This window comes from Lates calcarifer, linkage group LG17 (genome assembly GCF_001640805.2).
Source record: "Lates calcarifer isolate ASB-BC8 linkage group LG17, TLL_Latcal_v3, whole genome shotgun sequence".
Classification (NCBI taxonomy): Eukaryota; Metazoa; Chordata; class Actinopteri; family Centropomidae; genus Lates; species Lates calcarifer.
Window position 1 is genome coordinate 11,153,949 of NC_066849.1, and position 20,883 is coordinate 11,174,831.

General features: G+C 40.0%; 2 protein-coding genes across 4 annotated transcripts; one reads left to right on the top strand and one right to left on the bottom strand.

Moving 5' to 3' along the window:
• Nucleotides 1-546: 546 nt before the first annotated feature.
• On the top strand, nucleotides 547-12,723 carry firrm (FIGNL1 interacting regulator of recombination and mitosis). Of its 3 annotated transcripts, none has more exons than XM_051076989.1 (25): nucleotides 547-721; nucleotides 839-1,066; nucleotides 1,434-1,464; nucleotides 1,561-1,649; nucleotides 2,093-2,197; nucleotides 2,317-2,457; nucleotides 2,946-3,108; nucleotides 3,259-3,343; nucleotides 3,499-3,637; nucleotides 4,110-4,199; nucleotides 4,348-4,412; nucleotides 4,506-4,654; nucleotides 5,646-5,775; nucleotides 6,244-6,430; nucleotides 7,749-7,831; nucleotides 8,075-8,126; nucleotides 8,714-8,803; nucleotides 9,526-9,711; nucleotides 10,324-10,443; nucleotides 10,528-10,623; nucleotides 10,717-10,830; nucleotides 11,194-11,298; nucleotides 11,394-11,474; nucleotides 11,554-11,700; nucleotides 12,332-12,723. In XM_051076989.1, the coding sequence occupies exons 4-25, from the start codon at nucleotides 1,584-1,586 to the stop codon at nucleotides 12,536-12,538; spliced, it is 2,601 nt and encodes an 866-aa protein (XP_050932946.1). In that variant the 5' UTR covers nucleotides 547-721; nucleotides 839-1,066; nucleotides 1,434-1,464; nucleotides 1,561-1,583; the 3' UTR covers nucleotides 12,539-12,723. The 3 variants fall into 3 exon arrangements, with proteins under 3 accessions (XP_050932946.1, XP_050932947.1, XP_018522963.2); XM_051076990.1 differs by having other exon boundaries at nucleotides 938-1,066; XM_018667447.2 differs by lacking the exons at nucleotides 547-721; nucleotides 839-1,066 and having other exon boundaries at nucleotides 1,425-1,464.
• Nucleotides 12,724-12,950: 227 nt separating this feature from the next.
• Nucleotides 12,951-19,669, bottom strand: scyl3 (SCY1-like, kinase-like 3). The gene is made up of 14 exons (XM_018667450.2): nucleotides 19,355-19,669; nucleotides 19,035-19,219; nucleotides 18,358-18,543; nucleotides 18,060-18,173; nucleotides 17,838-17,894; nucleotides 17,653-17,755; nucleotides 17,451-17,562; nucleotides 17,277-17,354; nucleotides 16,807-16,946; nucleotides 16,449-16,639; nucleotides 15,827-15,998; nucleotides 15,012-15,182; nucleotides 14,117-14,922; nucleotides 12,951-13,542 (listed from the first exon to the last, which is right to left on the bottom strand). The coding sequence occupies exons 2-14, from the start codon at nucleotides 19,197-19,199 to the stop codon at nucleotides 13,480-13,482; spliced, it is 2,358 nt and encodes a 785-aa protein (XP_018522966.1). The 5' UTR covers nucleotides 19,200-19,219; nucleotides 19,355-19,669; the 3' UTR covers nucleotides 12,951-13,479.
• Between the last annotated feature and the right edge of the window lie 1,214 nt (nucleotides 19,670-20,883).

Sequence of the window (20,883 nt, forward strand, 5' to 3'; positions counted from 1 at the left end):
ATTATGACCATTATACTTTTGGGTGTTTTAACTTTACGAGGCTTTATTATAAAGTTTAACATTAGGATAAATCAGCTTTAACCGGGTCTATCATTGTTGATATATGCATCATACTGCAAATGACAGCAATGTATCAGATTGTGAATTGAATTATCTTTCTATCATTAAATTTAACTATAATTATAATAAATAATTAAATTTAATTGAGCAATGCCCTCTATTCTCTGAGGGTTTTCAAATTTACACCTAATTAATTACAGTATTTGAAACTTATTAAATGGCACATGGGGCAATACAAATATATTCCCCGTGTCATAGGTGAATTAAAATAAACATGCATTTATGCCTCACAAAATATGGATGCAACTATGTATATGTCACCCACAGCCACAGCCTTTCTCCTCTCACCGGCCCCCGTAGCTTCATGGTGACAGTTGTTATATTCAGCGCTTTGCAGTCACTCCTTTCTCCCATTGGTTGAAACCTCACAATTTCAACCAATTAGAGTGACGGCTGATGAATAGATTTGGTCAAACGTCACATCCGATTCAAACAACGGCGCGCGGCAAGTTTTTGGTCCACAGTTAACTACCTGCTCTCTTTTACATGTTTTAAACGTTTACAAGAATATATAGTGGTGAAGTTAAGACGGGTTAACTCGTAAGGATGTTTATGTGAGTTCTGTGCCTTTGAACAGAAGATTTGCCGTCTTGCATGTATGGTAAGAAGCGGTACATGTTATCCAAACTATAAATCACCATGCTAGCGTTTAATGAGCCCTACCGAAGTAAACACACAAGCTAACTTCAGTTTTGGTTTTTCTGTCTTGTCTAAACAGAAAGCGACTTCTTAATATTAACGCCAGCTGGTCAGACAAAAGTGCTGGTGAAGCACTCGTCTTAAACTTAGAGTGACTCACTCGGTGATGATGTTCTAGAACTTGCAGTCATCCGGACAGCGGTCCTGACTTCCCCCCGGTGACTGCTGTCATCATGTCCCAGACTAACACTTCTCTCCTGGACGAGGTGGTGCAGTGGAGTCAGGAAACCTGTCGCCAGGAGCTCAAGTCTGTCTTGCCAAAACTCACTATATCCTCCCAAACGTCACTTTATGTCTCCATTTCAGTCTCATCAGGGTTCACAGGTTCATACAGATGGTTTCTGTTAAGAGAGTCCAGTGCTATTCAGATCTTGTTAAGTTTTGAAATGTGCAAAAGATTGGAAAAGCATGTAAATATTACACATGTATATATTATTGTTATTGTTATCATGAGTCATACTGAAACTCCATAATCCTTAAATCTAAAGTTTGTTTATGTTAATAATAGTAATTTATCATCTTTTTTTTCTTTTTTTGCACTAGTATTGCAGTCTTGATATTTGACAGGAAATGAATTTGCTGTGGTTTTCCTTGACTGTTTGTACTCAATGCAGCACAAGTCTGAAAGCTGGGATGATCATATACGTAAGTTTCTTCATTACCCAATTTGTATCAGCTCTTTGTTTTGTGCCATGAGTACTATGGATTATGAAATGTCTCGAAAACATAACATCCCTACAGGTATACTGAAGATAATTACAGACATGTTCCTTCCACACATTGGTTTGTCAGAGCTGGAAGATGAGTGCTTCTCCAAGATCTTACCAAAGGTAAACAGCAAGAGTGGTTGTCTTTAGGACCTATTATGTGAATACGTTCACTAGCGTTTGTTAAGTAGTGAGCTGCTGCAGGTCCCGTGAAGAGTCCATAAGTTCAATTGTATTCTCTCAAGGTAATTAAAGATCTTAGTCTAATTTTAACTAATATTACGTGCTAAATGTAACATTTTAGATATTCTGTTCAATTTTACTTGTCAGTTGGCACTGTTGTCTGATTGGGATGACATTTCAACTCTGCAGACATTCTGAATTAAATTCAGACATTGGATTTTCTGCAAAATTAGTTACAGTAAATCTTTGCTTTTACTTGTGTGTTTTGTGTTTGAGTCTGTTTTCTTGTGAATTACTGCTTCATTTAATTTACTTTCCCTAAAACTGTATTGATCTGTCTTTGCTACTGTCCCTGTGTTTTTCTCAATATCAAACACCTACAGGCTGTGACAGTGTTTGACAGCATGATGAAGGAAATCTCAGACCAAGTTGGAGGGCTGTCCAGTCAAAACACAGAACTGTGTGCCTTACTAAGGAACATTCTTCAGGTACTGTTATCAGTGTTGCTGTAGTTGGGAGGTAATGTATTTCAAAAAGTGCAGTTAATACCTTCACAAGTATGATATAAAGTATCTAGTCTTAAAAAAGCTCCTGTGGTCTGTTTCAGGCAATGATGCAGATAATCGATGCACTATCCACCTGTGTGCGCCATGTTGGCTCATTTGAGGAAGCTCCGGACCTGGACGCTATCCGCTCGTTACCCACATGTATCCTGAAAGTTCTGAGAGAAACCTTTCAGCACTGCAAGGTCAGTCTGTTCAGATCAATAGTGGCTGTAATGAGCACATCAGAGGTCATTCTAAACCCATATTGCACGTTTTATGCATTTTATGCATGCTGTGCAGTAATTACTGTAAATACAGCTGAATATTTTGATGGACATGTAGGACATTATTATTAATTAAATGTAATTACATTTCTCTGAATGAATTCTACGGATTATCGTCTATAGAGTATTTGAATTCGATTTTGTGATTAATTACATAATTTGTAGGACTAACAAATAATTATACACAGCCAGTTATTGAGATATAACCTTAAGTGGTAGTGAGATATGTGTATACGGTTTATTTTCAGTATTAATTCCAAACAAAATTGCAATAGCGATCATTCTTTTGAAAAATGAGTGAAAATACAGTGATTACAAAGTTCAGAGTCCCTGAGTTTTTCAAACTTCTGGTGAAGACCTACAAAATATGAAAATTAGCTTAAGCAGAAACTGCACGTTGTCCATAGGAGAGTGAGGTGGTTTACTGTGGCCGTCTGTCCCTGGTGGCCGACCTGCTACAGGGACTCTTCAAAGAGGCGTATTCCCTTCAGAAGGGTCTGTTGGAGCTGCTGGACAGGATCTCACTCAACAGCAATGCCTCAGAGGAAGAGGTCTCTGACATTGTCACAGGTGTGTGTTTGTGCATGTATGCGTATATATGGGTGTGATTACCTCTGTGTTCCACAGCCACACACTTTGTTTTTAAGCCTTTCCATCATTGTACTTGTATATCTTCAATGCAGTCTTCAGTTCACCGAATATATTGTTCATCTTCCTCAGTGATTCACAGCCTGCTGGATATCTGCTCCATTATCTCCAACCTGGACATAGCACTGCATGCAAACACATGGAAATTCCTCATCAAGTCAGTACAGCAGACACTCACTTAACACCTACTGTTTTCCTAATATTGCGCTGTCTGCTATAGTAGATGAACCACTTTGTTATGATACTCTGATAAATTTATTAGCTTATTTGGTTATTGAGTGACTAATTTTAAATGTTCTTCACTCTGTCCAGACAGAGTTTGAAGTACCAGTCACTGGTGGAGGAACATCTACATCACGGTGACATCAGTACCAACCTGTGTGAAAACATTTTGGCCTCCTTCCACAACTGTTTGGAGCTGGCTGAACAGATAAAACATGCTGGTCTGCAGGTGGGGAAGCTTTGGTCTGGTAGTAAAAAAGATCAAACATAGTATGTTGCTTTTTACAGATGCAGGACTATTGTATAAGTATTTATTGTGATGGCACAAAACATGTTGTTGACCATAACTTAAGAATTCACAAGCTAATTAACTGTAGCTGGACTGGTTTGAAGAGGCAGTCTGTTTTCCTTAACGTTTGTGGGGGAAAAAAAAGAAAACGAGTGCTGACAATTTCATCACAAAGACTATGAACTTCTCGATGTAATGCATATAAATGTGACAGCCCAGAGCCTATACAAAATATTTTTGTCTTCATTGACCTGATACCAACCAGACCACCACGGTGGGGGAATGATGTATGTTTCCTGGGTTTTAGCCCCTTGTACTTAGGAAAAAGTGTGACTTGTGTTTATCACTGTAAGGTCAAAGGTAGACTTGATCTTTGCCACCTTTTGTGTTAATGCTCTTTTGTCCTTTATAGGAGACAACACAAAACCCAGAGTACAGGTTGTTCCAGAAAACTGCAAAGATGTGCAGATTTTTTGCCAACACATTGGTTCATTACATAAAGGTACTAAAATTAGGATCTTCTCGCAGCTCCCCTCTTGCACCTCTATAAATTCTTTGTGCCATCTCTGCAAATGTTATATTGTTTAATCACCACTTCAGAATACAAAGCAGTGGAACTTACATCCCATAATTCTTTACTCTTTTGACAGGAATTCAAATTTTTTCTCTCAAAGTATTGTAGCTCCTTTCACCAACTCTACCTCCAGGTCATCAGGTACGTGTGATTTGGCCGAGGCAGATTTACACCACGATACTGAAAATGTTGAGCAGTGCAGAAACATACTCTAATGTGCCTGTTGTCTTTCAGTAAGTTCCCTCCCAGCTTGTGTGCCCCAACGCTGCCCACGGCTCTGTCTGCAGAGTTGAACGCAGTGGCTCTGGTTCCCATGGATGCCCTCCTGCTCCAGCTGTTGCCTTTGAGGCCCTTTGCTGAGGTTGTCCTCCAGCAGGACCTGCGTGAGTCCTCAGCTTGCCCCTTTTCCCAGATATTGTGGAAGGGTTGATAGATGCTTTCCTGTTTTCCTTGGCAATGGAGAGATTGTTATATAAGCTTTTCAGTGATTACTTGTGTACTAGTTCAGTTACCTACTGTTAAGTGTGTTTCGCAGTACTTTGGTAGCGTTAAACAATAACTAATAGCTGTTTATCGGTAATTGCAGCAAATCAGTAGAGGTCTTGTGGTGGTGGATGTAAATCAAACTGTGGCTGCCAGCACTGCCAGTTTCAAATTTGGACACAAATTGAGCAATGGTAGTTAAACATTTTCTATTCTTTTGTGTTATTTTTCAATCCTAGTTCAATAACAGTTTATTTTTATTTTTATAAACTATTGTGGCGACTGTGTAATATTTGAACATCCTCTCAGGGACTACAGATGAAAAAATAGCTCCTTTGCACAATAACAGTAGTGTTTACGTTCACGTTCCCTTTAAATAAATGAATAAGTTGATAAGCCACAGCAATAATAAGAATCTAAACACTGAGTGATTTTAGTCTGTGTGTTGATATTTTGTATACTTTATCTCATCAATCCATACTACATTTTCAAAACTCATCAACAATTGTTTTCTTAGTAGGAATATGTCAAACCCACTTTTTTCTTTCCCCAGCCATCAATATAGGTCCGCATCAGCGCTGATAGTAGTATAGTATATTGCATCAGCACATGTAATGTAATGTGTATGAATTTCATGTGGTGCCTTACACAGTTTGATGGACCTTCAGGACACATGCATGCTGACTTTTCAGTCTTTTCTTTCCAGAACTTTAATCCACTGAAGATTGACTTGTCTGCTAGTTTGTAAATTTAGAAAAATTGTGGCCTCTGTTGACTGCGCGTTCGTACTCAAAAGAATGTCGACATCATGTTTCTAGCTGAAGACTGAAATTTGTGCAACAAAATATGCAGCATGCAGTCCTAGAATTTCCCTGTCTTGTTTGTCTGCAGGGTTAAGTCCTGAACATGAGCTTCCTCAGTGTCTTTTGCTGGTGAGCGTCCTGGGTCAGCTGGCCACCCAACCAGAGGAAGTGCTGCAGCTTTGGTACACTGGCAGCCAGTTCTCAGAGGAGACACCCAGGTACTGAGAGGTTTTTGGTTGTTGTCATTAATTGCAATATTTTCTATTATTGTCAGGGTAGCAACAAGCTATATCCTTGGACCTTTTGGTTACACTTTTTTTCTTTTACTTCACAGTGTAAATTAAAACTTTCAGTTTCTGCTCCAACATAATTTAATAGTTCTAGTTTATTATACTTGTAGGAGATTGTTTGATTATTTAATCATAATAAATACTTGAATTACTTTTAGGATAATTACATCGCACATGAACTAGCCTCATACAAACTGACAGACTGAAGAGTGTTTAAAAATGTATATATAGCATTATATATTCACCTTTCAGGTCATATGTATTTAAGGTTGCTGTGCCAAGTTTCGTGTTGACAGGAGCATTTCATTCTCAATTTTTGTGACCCTCTTTTTTACACTGGGTTAATGTTGTTAATGAAAATACCTAAAACCATCTCTCCAATTCCTCTGTCTCCAGACTTCCTCTCTATGGGGCCTTGTTCACCAGTTTCCGTCACTGCTATACTGAGCGTAAGGTACCGGTGTTTTTGCCAGGAGTGATGATGAAGGGTCAGGCTCAGCTCCAGGTCACTCTGCACCATCACGTCTGTGTGCAGCTCTGTGCCAGTGTGGCTGCCCTTCCTCCAGTGTACTTCCCTGTGCTGGTGAGGTCGTCACTCAAAAACATAATCCATTTTATCCTTTGTTCTGAAGCAATGCCTCATTTATTGTAAATCATGTGATTCCAGAACCAGACAATGGAGTAGCATATAACAAGTTACACTTTGTCTACGTTGTAGTATGTACTCCTTCAAAAATTATGTATGTTTTGGTTCAGGAATAACCGCCAGCTGTCACCCAACACAAAAAAAACCCACTATTGACAAGAATGTAATTAGAAGAATGTATTAGTGGTTGTTTTTTTTCTGGTTGTTGTTTAAAGGTCTCTTAGATCTTGAAGTTTTTCTGTTCCATTTGGCGATATCTTCACTGGAGGGAATTACCATTGTTTCGTAAAAAGTATCAGTCATAGCAGTAGATAAAACTCGTATCAAGTAGTGGCGCACATGTTTTGACAGAAACTGCTGACACATCGTTGCCCAGAAGAACCTCACTGGAAAAGAATTTTCCAAGTAATCAAGAATGTTTGATTTATTCCAGTTGCAGTGGTGCTGCATGGGAACAGTGGCCATTAAGAAATTCGTGTCTCACTTTAACTTGACCTTACCTCAAAGGTGTTTAAGTAGAGCCCGGTCAGTATATTGGCACTGTAATGTTGGCCACACAAATACCACATTGACAAAATATTTGTATGAATATATATTATAACACATCAAAAGAAATGGCAGTGCATTAACATTTTATCATTACTGCATTTTATCATTACTTGACAGCAGTTTCATAGAATCAATTGTTGTGTTTTTTTTTAGTATTACTATAAACTTTAATCAAGAAAAATGTATCATTTTAGAACATTTTAAGTTATTTATATATTTTTTATATCTAATCACATCCTTGGCTGTGGCTCAGGAGGTAGAGCGGTCGCCAACCAATCAGAAGGTCTGTTCGATTCCCCGGCTCCTCCAGTCCGCATGCCAAAGTATCCTTGGGCAAGATACTGAATCCCAAATTGCCTCTGATGTGTCATCGGTGTGTGAATGTGTATGCATGTGTTAGAGAGGACTTAAGTGTATAGAACAAGTGCTGTATGAATGTGTGTGTGTATGGGTGAATGTGACCTGTAGTGTGAAGCGCTTTGAGTGGTCGATATAACTAGAAAATTGCTGCAGTCCATTTTACCAGTTTTGCAAAGGGGATTCAAGTTATTCAAGTTATGTTATTCTTTCACTTTGGTTTTCCCTGTGTTTGTTAAATTCCCTGATTTAATTAGCATGTTTTTCCGGCTTCAGTATTTTCCTGTTTATTCCCTCCCCCTCTGCTCACCCTCTCTGACTTCCCTTCTCCTTTATCTCTCTTTTTCAGGAGCGTTGTTTGGTTGATGCTGTCCTGCAGGCTGACATACACACAGCTTTACTGGCAACAGATGTGTGGTGCTTTACAGCACGGTGAGAGTGAGGAGTAATGCAGTTATTACTGTTACTATTACCATTCATCATTTCTAACTGTAGGTTTTGTGTAATAATGTGAAAATTCAGTATTTTTTGGTCATCACAAACCCTACATTTCAGGCCCCTTTAAACTTATTACAGCTACTGCTCTGCTAAAGTCTGGTTGGAAGCATTTTTTTTTACACATTTTGTTTTCTGTGCTATATTGAATCCACTGCTGATTTTGGCTTCTCCTCTCAGGTATGGGACAGCGGAACTCTGTCTACATCATGTCCTCCTCATCGCTCAGCTGGTGGGTAGAAAGAAAGACAACAAACAATATAGTGTAGCTGAGAAGATACATTTTGTGATTTTGTTTTATTTTCACATTTCATTTTTTTTAGAGGTCACAACAAATGGCACTTTACAACCGATTTCCAGACATGAATTCTAAATATGCTCAGCTGACCATCATAGAGTACTCTTGTTATATTGTGCAGGATCACATCTCCTCAAAGTCTTGGCTTCCACTATCTTGGGTAGATACCATGAGGTCATGGTATGACCTCTTACTGAGCACTTTCTAAAATAACTCTAAATTCCCTCAATCTCTCTCTGTAGGTTTATGGATTAGTATGGGGTCCTCACTGTTTTCTGTGGCACCCCAACAGAGGTGACAATTGGTATTGTTGGACCTTGGGGACTGACACCTTTTCATAAGCTGTTTTGTCATAAGATCATCAGATTAAGCTGGATCCCACTGATTTTCATACACGTCCCTCTGGTTCAGTTCTTCACCTTTCTTCTGCCCTGATGTCCTGGTGATTTTACTCCTCCTTAACCTTCACACTGACACTCACACTGTCCCTTACCCCCTCTCTGCTTCTCCTCCTCCTTTAGCTGAAGACTTGCACCGCTGAGTGTTACCAGTCGTTCCACATGGGCCTGCTGCTTAAACGCATGGTTTTCCTTATGACACCAAACCACCAGGTTAGAAACTCGAACCCAAATTATTCTGGAGAGTCAACTCACATCTGTTTTTAAAATTGTTTTGTGCTGTAATTCACTCAAAAACCAGTTTCTTATCATTGTATTTGACAGGTCAGTAAATATTTGTGAATGTACAAACGCAAAATGAGATCAAAGATGGAGTAAACATTTATTTGATTTAAATCAAAAGCAGTTACAGTAATGACAAAAGAATGAGTGTATATTTTGAATATCATTCTGTGTTGTTTCTGTTGACCTATAAGGACATAAGGAAGCAATATTGTCATTGAAGTGCCTACAACAAAGTTTGGATCTAAAAGTTGGTTGCCCTTTATCACAAATAGAGATCCTGCCTTAAACATTTAGTGGTAGTGATCCTCACATTTGTATTATATCACAGCAAAAAATGTATCACAAATTTATTACAGGACAGTATATTTATTTATTTATTTTTGTACATATATTGTAGTTTGTTAAGTGAAACATTCAGTGATCTATCACGTCTTGTATGGAGTCAACTGCATTTGTTAGTTTCTCCACTCAGTTACTCAGGTTTACTTTTTTAATTTGTCAAACATCTCTACCAACTCCCAGAGGACTACCAGTCTAAAGATAGTCTCTATTTTTGTGTCTATAAATAAAAAAAACACACACACACTGAACTGTATGAGATCATAACCTTGATTAGTATTAATCTGAAGTGTTTTTGTTTGTTTTTCCAGATGGAGCTGGTGACGCGTTTCCCACCTTCCAAGGTGGAAAACATTCTAGTGTGGCGTCACGTCCTCCTCAGGGCTCTTTCACAAGATGTCCGTCACCGTGTAGAGACGGATGTGATTGGCATCACTCAAAAAGCTCTGATTGATTGGCAGAATGGCGGGTACAGACTGGGACAAATGGACAAAGTGGTGAGTACAACCTCAGATATAGGATGTAGCAGGGTGTGTAGTGCTCTCACATAAATGTATCTTAAATATACTAAATTGCATACTCCTGACTGTAACAAGAGAAATGTAGTGACTGATACTGAGGAAGAGGCATCAAGGGCAAGGCTGCAGCATAGTGTCTGTCTTTTCACACTGGAGAGAGTGGTTAGATGACAAATAACCACAATTGATGTCAAGAGTATGATAACCTTGTTCCCATATTTGAGAGCAGATGACACAGATAAGATTGTCATTAGTGACCTTTCTTCTTTGTTTGTCTTTGACATCTCAGTGAGAGCCATTGTTTCCTCAAACAGTTATCATGCTAAGATGACTCTTTTATTCTTGCACAGATTAGTAAATACTTTTTATATTCTTATCTGATTTTATTCGTACAATGACACATAAGTGAACTGACCTTTTGAGAATCGCTGTTAAAAACACAGTCTTCCACCTCAGCTTGTTGCAGTGTATTTCACATTTATGTTTGTCCAGAAAGATTAAATCAAACCAAGAAAACAATGCAAGGAAGCAGGGTGGAGGAAATGTGAAATAAGTAATAATTGCATTTACAAAGAACTGTGCTGTCTCCAGAATACGGTGCTGTTATCCCTCCTAATGGTGGTTCAAGGGCAGTCATCCCCTGAGGAACAGTGTGTGTTGTCTGCAGCGAGGATAGTCACACAGGTTTGGTTACGCATGAGTTCAGATCAGGTGAGATCCAAGAACACAAACAAACTTACGCAGACGTAGTGTAAATGCATGACTGTTATATCACTGTAAAGTGTCACACTCCAGGTGCAGACCCACCCTGTGCTCCAGTGCACTCTGCAGCTGCTCCTGTCCATATCAGCCACATTAGTGAAGAACATCGAACCTCAAGTCATTTGTCAGGTATGCTGTTAGTTTTCACAGTTCACATTAAACAGATGAAAAATGGAGAATACTTCTGTTGACTAATGTGTGTGTTCTGTGTATGTGTCCCAGGCTCTGTTGTGTGTGGATGCTCTGGTGTCTCAGAAGTGTGCAGATCAGCTGCTGCTGGCTGCTCTGGAGTTCCTGGCCTCCCTGGGGAAGATCTTTGTCCCTCCCGAAAGCCAGGTACTGCAACCAGGCTATTGCCAATGAGGATTTTATTTTCATTTTCTTGCACCCTTTCTTAATGGTTGTGCTAGGAAAACTATTTTACTGCTGTTCTCATTAGAATTAACTCTTAACCACTATTGTCCATCTGTAAAAAATCAGTCAATAGGTTAACTAAAACGTCAGCTGATTGTAGATGTTATCTGTCAAACAGTACCAACATACCTAAATACTTTTGTATTTAAGTATGCAGCTTGAAACATCATCTCATGCAATACACATTTGTCATTGTTTTTAACAGTTCATAGAATAAAGTATCAATATATCACTTGAAAAAGTTGAATCAGTTTCTCATTCACACAAACTTCTTTGGTTGTACAGAGTCAAATTCTGCCGAGGCTGAGCAGCCTGTTTGGAGTCCTGTTGGCTGACAGATCCTGGCTCCTACATCAGCACGCCCTGGAGGCCTTTTCTCATTTTGCAGAGGTACAGCAAGAACATTCGATGCTAATGTTTCAGATGTAGCACTGTATACTGTTCATGCCTTAACATAACTTCAATGTGTCATTCTGGTACTTCAGGTTACAAACCATGAGGAAGTCATTTCTCAGAGTTTGTGCGTAGAAGAAACAAAGACCAAGGTGGTGAATTATCTCAGCAAGGTAAGTGCTGCTAATACACTGTGATGAACATCAGCCTAAAGTAAAACCTACATTTGAACAAGGCTGTGTTTTGTTGTAGACTGTGAACGCACAGGAAGATCTGGAGTCACGGTTACAGAGGCTCAAGAGGGAGACACCAGAGATTGAGCAACACAATGGGAAGCTAGAAAACAACAAAGAAAACATTTCTAACAAACAGGCTGCTGAAGTGGTTACAGATTCAGAGGTTAGTAGCATCATTCAATTAACTTAAATTTATTTGCTGGCTTTTTGAATATGCATGCTCATGCACAGCCTTGCAACACACTTACTGTCCAAGTCACGCTGAGTGGCAGCTGGCCAGCAGGAGTATGAGCAAATTAACCACTTGAATCCTTGAAGGTGGTGCATAGGGAATAACTTGCCTGATGAAAGGTATTATTGTTATTTTCTTAGCTGTATTTGATTGTTCACAAAGAGTGTCAGAAAACCCTGAGAGAGACAAAGAGGGGCATGAAACGTAATTAAATTCCTCACCAGGAAGGAATTTGGAACATCATTGTTACCACTGAGGTTGAAATTTGCACTGGCTTAGTTGGAGACCCACTATGGGAGGTCAGTTAATGAGATTTCAGTGTCCCCATATAAAAATATTTTAGTTCCGCAAACTTTACTGAGCAATCACAATAGAACTATGAAGTATCGTAGAATATTTAGCACATAACTATTCAGTAAAAGTACTGTATGATTTTATGCGCAGCAAGTAACTTTTCATTTGTATAAGACATCTGCCTGATGTAAAAATAAAAATCCTGCTGTGTCAGTGAGGATTTAAATCATTAAGAGTTATAGAGAGATTTTTTTTTTCTCCTTCTCAGCCATGTCCGAAGAGAGCTCGGCAGGAGACCAGTGCAGAGGAGGAGTACAGCCGCTACATCCAGACAGCTGAGAGTGCTTTAAAAGCCCTTCAGACTCTCACTGAGGGCAAATCCAACACTACTGCACCACCACAGTGGCTGGAATCCAGACTAAAGGAGCTGCAGTCCCTCATAACCCACATCAGTACAGCCAGACACACAACCTAGCAGCTCCAGTTTGTTTTTCAGCCCCAGATTATTTACGTTCTGCGTAGAAAAACGATTTAATCATAGTCTGGGCTCACGGGAGGTCTGCAATACCTGTTGCTGCTACTGAAAATAGTTTATCTTCACTTTTTAAAGCTGTCAGTCTTGATTTATATAACTGATTATTAAATTTGTTGGATTACAAAGCATTGATTTCTTTTCTCTTAGAAGCATGTTCACTGGCTTGTAATGGGGCAGTAGGAGTTGAGGCACAATTTGTAGGAGAAATTTCTGTATTGAGCAGCTACGCTGAGTCATGTTTTCTGCTGGCTTGTTTTATCAAAGTCCAAGTACGTACTGTCTGCAGCCCTGAGCTGCAACTGTTTCACAGGGCAAAGCTATGAAATGTCTTGTTAAACAGAACAAGACCATATTTGATACAGTAAAATCTTTATTTCACAGGCAACCAAAAAGCTACTAATAAATTATGTGCGTCCTATTCCACATTCATTCAAAGTGCAAGCCTTCTGTAAATCAAACCCAACACATTTCAGACAAGTTGTCACTTGTCAAAAAGCGGTTCTTGAGCTTAATGCCAGTCATTAAGTTGGCACATTTAAAAAAATGTTTATAGAAGCATGAAAACAGGATGACATTCACCTCTTAAGATCCTTATTTGTTTCGAGGTGACTCAGTTGGCAAACAAGAGTGGTTTCATTTGTCCAAGTCTAGCACCATCTCATAAGCCGCCAATCCTTCCAGCTTAAAACAAAGTTATCGTTAACGAACATACTGATAAGTGTCCGGGAATCAAGATAAAAAGTAACAAACGTCTCAACCTATTCCAGACATTATTCTTACTGCATTTGTTGTTATATGTGAACTGGAGTAACATGACGTGGCGCTTCCAGAGGTGGAGGAGTTTTCCAGTGAATAAGTCTTTTGCTCCGCCCAAATTGTCATCACCAGGCATTCTCATCCTCCCAGTTCAAGTCATCGCCATCTCCCCAGCCGTCTGCTTCCATCTTTGAGAGAAAACAAACAAAAAGTTAACTAAGAACAATCATCACTGGGAGTTAAGTCTACAAATGGAGAGGAATTCTCTTACAGATGCCTGTTCAATCATTAAAAAAAGGTCTCATTACAAACATCAGGTTTTTGGCACTGACAGAACTCAATCTAACAATTCATTTTGGTTTGCTGTACTAGTTGTGGAAACCCCATCTATCACCATCCACCTTAATTTTTTTATACTAAACTGTACATTCATATGATGGGGATGGGGTGGGGTGTTCTCTCTGACTAAACAAATGAAGGAATATTAATTCAGTGCAGTGCTTCTCCACAAGGGGTCGCAAAATTATTACTAGTGTAGGAGATGAGATGAAAGTAGAATTCTACTTTCAAAATTTCTTGCAAAATTTCAGTTGTTTTACAGACTTATTCTTGTATTCATGCTTGGAAGAAACTATAGTTTTACTCCCTACACCTTACTGCTGTTAAAGCCTGTTTAAAGTCTACTTCCTCCTTAAAAACCTGATGTCATCAAAATCTCAGAGATTTGAAAATGTCATCCTTCACAAAGCAGCACACACTCACCTCTGTCAGGTTGGTAGCTGCGAACTTGGCAGTGAGTGTTAAGGTATCAATGGAGGAGTCAACCTGCAGAGATTTAGTGTCTTCTGTGGATGCTCTGGACAGTCCAACATCACTTATGCTGCTTTCTTCCAGTGGCAGCAGAGCTGGAGAAGACAGCTTGATGTCCGGCACCATGTCAGCAAACAAATCCAGCTCTGGGTCTTGCTCTACCTTTTTCTTCACTGTAATGGTGAACTCCTCCCCTAAACCTCCTGACCCACCGTTCTTTTGTGGCACTGTAGGTTTGGGTTTGGGGTTGAACAAACTGTGTGGTTTCTCTGAGTCTCTCTCCTCTTGAGCCCAGCCATCGTCCCATGAGGAAGAGTTCTTGCTCTGTGTGGATTGTCGCAGTGTTGAGGTCAGTTTGAGGGGTTTGGAGGATCTCAATGCTTCGGGAGCATGCTGTAAAGGTGAAGTAGCAGTGCCCCCTCTGGGCGGTGTAAGTATAACTGGGTCTGATAAAGGAGCAGTAGGAGAGAGATCTGAGGTAGGTTCAGTGTCCTCAAAGTCATCCCATGGCTCCTCTTCCACATTCTGGTGTGAGAGTGGCCGTCTGCTGTCGACTGGATCTACTCTCTCTGAGGCCTGAATGTGGATCTGGACCGACTGTCCACCTCTGTTCTCTCTTTCCTCTGGGTCGCTCCAGTCAGGCCAGTCTTCCACCGGGCCTTGCAGTCTGTCTGACTGCTCTGGGCTGTATGACAATGGCTCCATCTCACTGACCTGATGAAGGCCGTTCAAAGGTAGAGACATCTGTCTACTCACCTCTGAAACACACAACAGAGAAGACAGAGTGAGCTTCAGGCACAATAACATCTAACTATTAACATGAACTGTGAGAAGGGTTGTGTCATACCTGATTTTGGTGCCTGAGGGTAACTTTGCAGCGTCTCCTTACTATCTGTTAAACTACCCATATTACCCAGAACCAGGCCTTCGGTCCCTGACGGTCTGGGAAATAAATTCAAGACTTTGGAAGGCTGGGCCAACTGAGGGTAGGAACCTCCAACTATATGGACAGGTGAAGCTTCCAAAAAAAAAAAAAAAAAAAGGAGATTGATTCAGAATTGACTAACTGCTGTTTTGTTTTTGTTTTTTTCAAAAGTGCCACCAATTCATCAATTATGTGCTAAGTATGCAAATCCTTTTCAACAACACACTAACTCACTCGGATGTGATATTCGACTAGGATTATTTTTTACACTCGGCTGCTTAAGGGCAGCTTGATTGCACAGTAGTTGTGAACAATAGTGACGTTCAATTTTTCAAATCCAGATTTTCTAGTTTCTAGTGGCCCACTGGAAAACCTGTTTAAGTATTGCAGCAATCAATGAGACATTATTTGGCAAACACAAACATTGTGACAATATCCCACTGCTCTGTGCTTCCTCATGTCTTCAGCTTATCCAAAGTAACACAGCAAGGGTTCGTCCTGCAGTCAGTCATATTAGTTTGATCATTCTTGCACTAGTTACTAAATGATTTTAAGATTGAATGCATTGTGGTTTGATCACTGTCAATGTTTGTTTGTTTACTTTTGCCAACTTTCATTGTGTATAGTGTATGAAACTGCTATACGTGATGTAATATATTTATATACATTTCTTTTTACAACATTATCCATACATCAGCCTTCATTGTTATTGTCATTATTTGGCCAGTGTTGCTTACTTTCAGGGGTGACCTCTGTAGACTTGGTGAAGTTTGGTGTGGTGCGCTTAAAGACCTTGGTTCTCTCTCCTCCAACCACCACCTGAGCTCCCAGCAAGGGCACCAACACTGCCAGACTCTGCAGCGTCATGGCAACCAAAGAATCATTGGTGTCCCTCATTCCTAGCAAAACCTGCAGCCAAACAAAACAAACATAAAAGATATTATGTAACAGAGTTACATAACTACATTTGTGTCTACCCCACCTTTTTTGTCATATTGCATTTCCAGCTAAAAATGAACACACATCTTACTTTCTTCTTAGTTATCACATCACGTATATCATAATTAATTCTTAGATAGCATGAAGCATTAGATTAGCATTTTTGGAGTGCACCAAGTTAGCTGTTTACCCTGCATCCAGTTTTGCTTAGTTTTGTGATGCTTAACTAATGTAATCTCTAGGCTCTAGCTCTGTAAGTAATGCTAAGATGTGAGTAGTATCAATCCTCTCATCAAACTGTCAGCAAAAAAGTGAGTAAGCAGTTTCCCAAAATGTCAAACTATTCCTTTCTTTAAAGTTACCTTGGTGTTCACCATTGATATTAAATCTAAATGTTGTACTACTATGTTGACACTCTACCTGAGGCAGGATCTGGTTTTTGAGCTCATCGTGGGAAAAGAATTCAGCATAGATATGGATGTGAGCCAGCAGCACAACCCGGACATGCTCCTCATTGACCTTGTAGAGCTTGAGAAGTTGAGGAACCACATGTTTACGGTAAAGGGACACAGACAGCAGGCATTCTTCACTGCTACCTCCTCCACTGGAATCTGTTGACACAGACAAAGAAGAGGAGCGTGAACAATAACCACTCCCAGGTATACGCAACAGTTATACCTGGCAGCTTAAGTATGCTTCTTTGTCTTTGATGGGAGATTAGAAGATCTGAGTTATTATTAGCAACAGGAGAAAGAGTCCAATAAAAATGCTGTCTTACCCTTCTTTGGCCTTAGAAGATGAGGCAGGAAGCTTTTGACAGCCATAGGTTCTGCAAAAACTAGAGAGTTGAGGAGTTTAGGGACAAGGCGTGCAGCTATCAGCTCCTCGGGGAGGCTCTGGACCCGGTCTAGAAGAAACCTACACAAACAAACATATGACCAGCATATCATGAGCTCCTTGTCAAAATAAGGTCTAATTGAAATTATACATTACTTTAGTGAGGAAATGTATGGGAAACACTATTTCAATTACACAGCTGTGGTTCCCATCTACCTACAATCTAACACAACTACACACATATATAATATATAATTCATATAACTACAAGGTCTAAAAGTGTGGGCTACCTTGGAAAACATATATGTATATATGATATTATGTATCGCATGAACACAACGCATGAACAACAAAAGAGCACAATGAACAATACAACAATGTGTAACTCAAGAAGAGCATAATGTTTCTTACTTAAAGAATTCATTCTTTTCTTCTTCTGTCTTCAAGGTCAGGCTCTTTAGAAAATTTTTCACTTCCAGGAAGTCATTCCTATTCACAGAAAGAAAGACTGTGTTATGAAAACCAATTATTTCCAGTATGCACTGAGGACAACAACAGCAAACATGATCTGAAAAACAAACAAACCTGAAAAAGTCATGAGTCAGCAAGGAGCTGAGTGGAGGTCGGGACAAGGGGTCAGAGTTAAGCAGGCCCGCCTGCAGGGTCTTCTTTAGACTTTCAGACAGCTCCTGTGACACTGGAAACGATAAAGGACGGAGTGTGTATGATACAGGAAAAATGCAAGATGTCAGATAAGGTCTGAGGTCACAAAGTCTTCTCTACTCACCATAGCCATTCAGGAGAGGGATAAGGGTCTCCACCATCATTCCAAAAGAGTAACAGTCCCGAGAGTGAGCGTGTTTATCCGGCAGCATTTTAAAGCCCTCAACCTGTCGACAACGTGTTTCATGAGTGGTCATAACAAAATGGGAACTAGTTCCATTTTTCCACCATAACCTTTAATCTACTTACCTGCTCTTCTGGAGGAACACAGCTGGCCTCTCTCGCGTTCTGAATGCTTGTGAGAAACTGAGAAGTTCAAGAAAAAAACAAAACATAAAACTGATATATAGCTAAGTGAATCTTCAGAGGCCTGATTTACTGTAGTTACCTTTAACATTTGGAAGAAACAGAAAACATTACAAAAGCAGACAGATTCTTGGTGAAACATTTGGTTTTTATTCCACCTCTTACCTCTGGAGTTGCTTCAGAGAACTTGCACACAGTCTCCATCCCTCCCAGTTTCCAGTGACCATCCTCACTGACATACACAGATGAAATGCAGACGTTGTTGTGGCTTGATTTGCCCTGATGGAAGAGGAAGCAAAACCAAATGGCTTATAACCAGAAACATGAAAAGGCAACTTCCAATAACTTCAACTTAAGGCCAACTGAGAAAGAAAGAAAGAAAGAAAAACATTCTTTCTCATTCTTTAATCACATGCGTCCAGATAATCCTGTGGGGTCTCAAGCTTCTTTTCTCTTTGCTCACCCTCTCGTGCAGAAACACAAGTGCCTGCAGGAGGTCGTAGACCCCTGCGCAGATTTCCTCCGGGGAGAGGCTGTCCAGCAGCAGCTCCAGGGGCTGCACACGCTCTGTCACCAGGTGGATGCCACCGTCCTGCACCGAGCAGGACAGGAAGCGCAGCAGACAAGGGTGCCTCAAGGTCTTCAGGTGCTGCAGGAAATGAGAAAATTAGTTTATTTCTTATAAATAGAAAAAACAAGGCAGCTGGAGGAAGATCCATGAATAGGAGCTGATTATTCAGCCTCAGTGCCAGATCCACTAATTAGAAAGTTAAATCAAAAACAGACTGCTTATATTTATTCATTTAACAATGACGCTAGCAAATTTGAAGATGGGTCTTGCACACTATCCTGCAGCCCAATTATCCAACATTTACCTCTGAGAACTACATCATTTACACGTTTTATATAGAAAGGACTTAAAGTGTGTTTATGGAAAGGTGACAAAGTGGAGGAAGGTAGTTCAGGTACTTTGTTGAAAATGTAATGTTCTTTACTGAAAAATGTTGCTTCACTACTGCAGTTGTGTTTTGTTATGGACATGGGCTTGACGCTTGTATGTGTCAGACATATTCACTAGCACTATTGTAAGGCAGCTCCAGCCAGTGTGATGTGGCTACGAGATGGCTTCAGCCAAACTACCTTGGCAGCTTTGTTGACTTTGTCTTCATTGCCCCGCTTGTGGACAAACACGGAAGCGGGCTTTCCATCCTGGAGCACCGCCGAGTACATGGTAAGTCCGGTCGGCAGGGTGAGGAGCGGCTCCTCCAGGGTGCAGCTCCGCACCGCACTGGTCTCCGCACCCATGACGGCACTAGTTCCTGGACCTGTAGGGCAACGTGGGGGGTGGGGGTGGAGGTACAGAGGAACATAGAGCACTTAAGCCAACCGCGTTACATTGCAGCGCGAGAGTGTTAGTTGTTAAAAATGCATATATACGTGCTTGTTTTATCAGTGAATACCTGTTTGTCTGCACTGGACGTACCGCCGCTGTGTGACAAGTTAGCTGCTGCTGGCGTTAGTTGCCTGGCTGGCTAACCTCGGTGCTACGGTAGCCAGCTAGTCATTGCTACGCTTGTCGGTCGCCCCTCCGCCTCCAAACAGTCATGCTAATCTCAGTGTGCCACAAAATCAACCTGTTAGTTTTTACAAAAATCAAACTGTTAAGTTAAAAAGCGTAGTTGAATTTCTACTCATTGCTCGTCAAATCAACGATGCTAACGTGGAGCAATAGCTGCGCTGTAAACACGGACCTTTCCGGTTTGAGACGAAACCACAGTGCAGGGGAGAGTACTACTTTCAAACATGTTAGAAATGAAATGTTAGCTACTGAGGCTAATTTTCTCTCCGTTTTGGGGAATTGTTTTTATATTTTGCTATTTAAATATTACTCAAACATAAGATTCTACAGTAAGCGGCTTCACTTCACGTTTTAAATTCATATAAAACCACATTTACCCCTGCTTTGGAAGCTAATGGTTGCAACTAAAGTGGTGTGAGATAACGCAGGTATGTGTACGCAGACTAGAGGTGACTGCCATATGGTAACTAGGATGAAAATGTAGACTATTAGAAACTGGTTAACTAAACTTCTAAACAGTCTGTGCTGTCTTGGTGTTAGTAAATGTGAGTCTATGCTCCTCTATGTGTCTGTGTTGGGATGAACAGTGTGACAAAGTTGGGAAGCCGAAAGACACAAAGCTATCACACAGAGACACATAAATGACAACAAAGTGTCAAAAAAGGACTCCCAAGACAAAAAACAAAACAAAACAAAACAAAACAAAAAAACCCCCTACTCCGAAGACAAAGTGATTCATACACAATACACAGTAATAATTGGATGACTGGATGATGATATACAGTCGCATGTATGTTGATTCTTTCTAGATATATCCCACATACCATCAACTCCCACACAGAGATACAAAAGTAACACAAAATGGCTGCAAAGACATACTGTATCTATTTCAATCTGGGTGTGCTCCCATAACATATCTATTGATTCATAATCTGAAGAAGCATCATTTGTAAATAGGGTTATGTTTCATCGCATGAGCTGTTGTTACACTATTTTAGAACATATCTCAGTTATATGTATACACTCATATGGCAACTGAGGCCACATGGAAATGTGTGAAAAACTCTACAACATTTGCATGCATGCATTTCTTCTTTAAATTTTATGTTTGTGTTTTATGTATATTGAAGTTAACCTTAAAAAGTTATTAATAGAAACTATATATAAACTGTATAAGTCGTGTGAATATCAGTGACAAAGAGACACTGAGAGAGGACTGATATTTCATGTCTGTCTTTTTTTTTGCCAGTTTAACTATATTCTATTTGATTTAAAATCCATTTAAATTTGTTTTACTTGTGCTCTTGATTGCCTTTTAAATACATTTCTTTGCCTTATGTGAAACACTTTAAATGGCCTGGTGTACTGTGATTGTATTGTCATGCATGCATAAATAAATATATTAAAAAC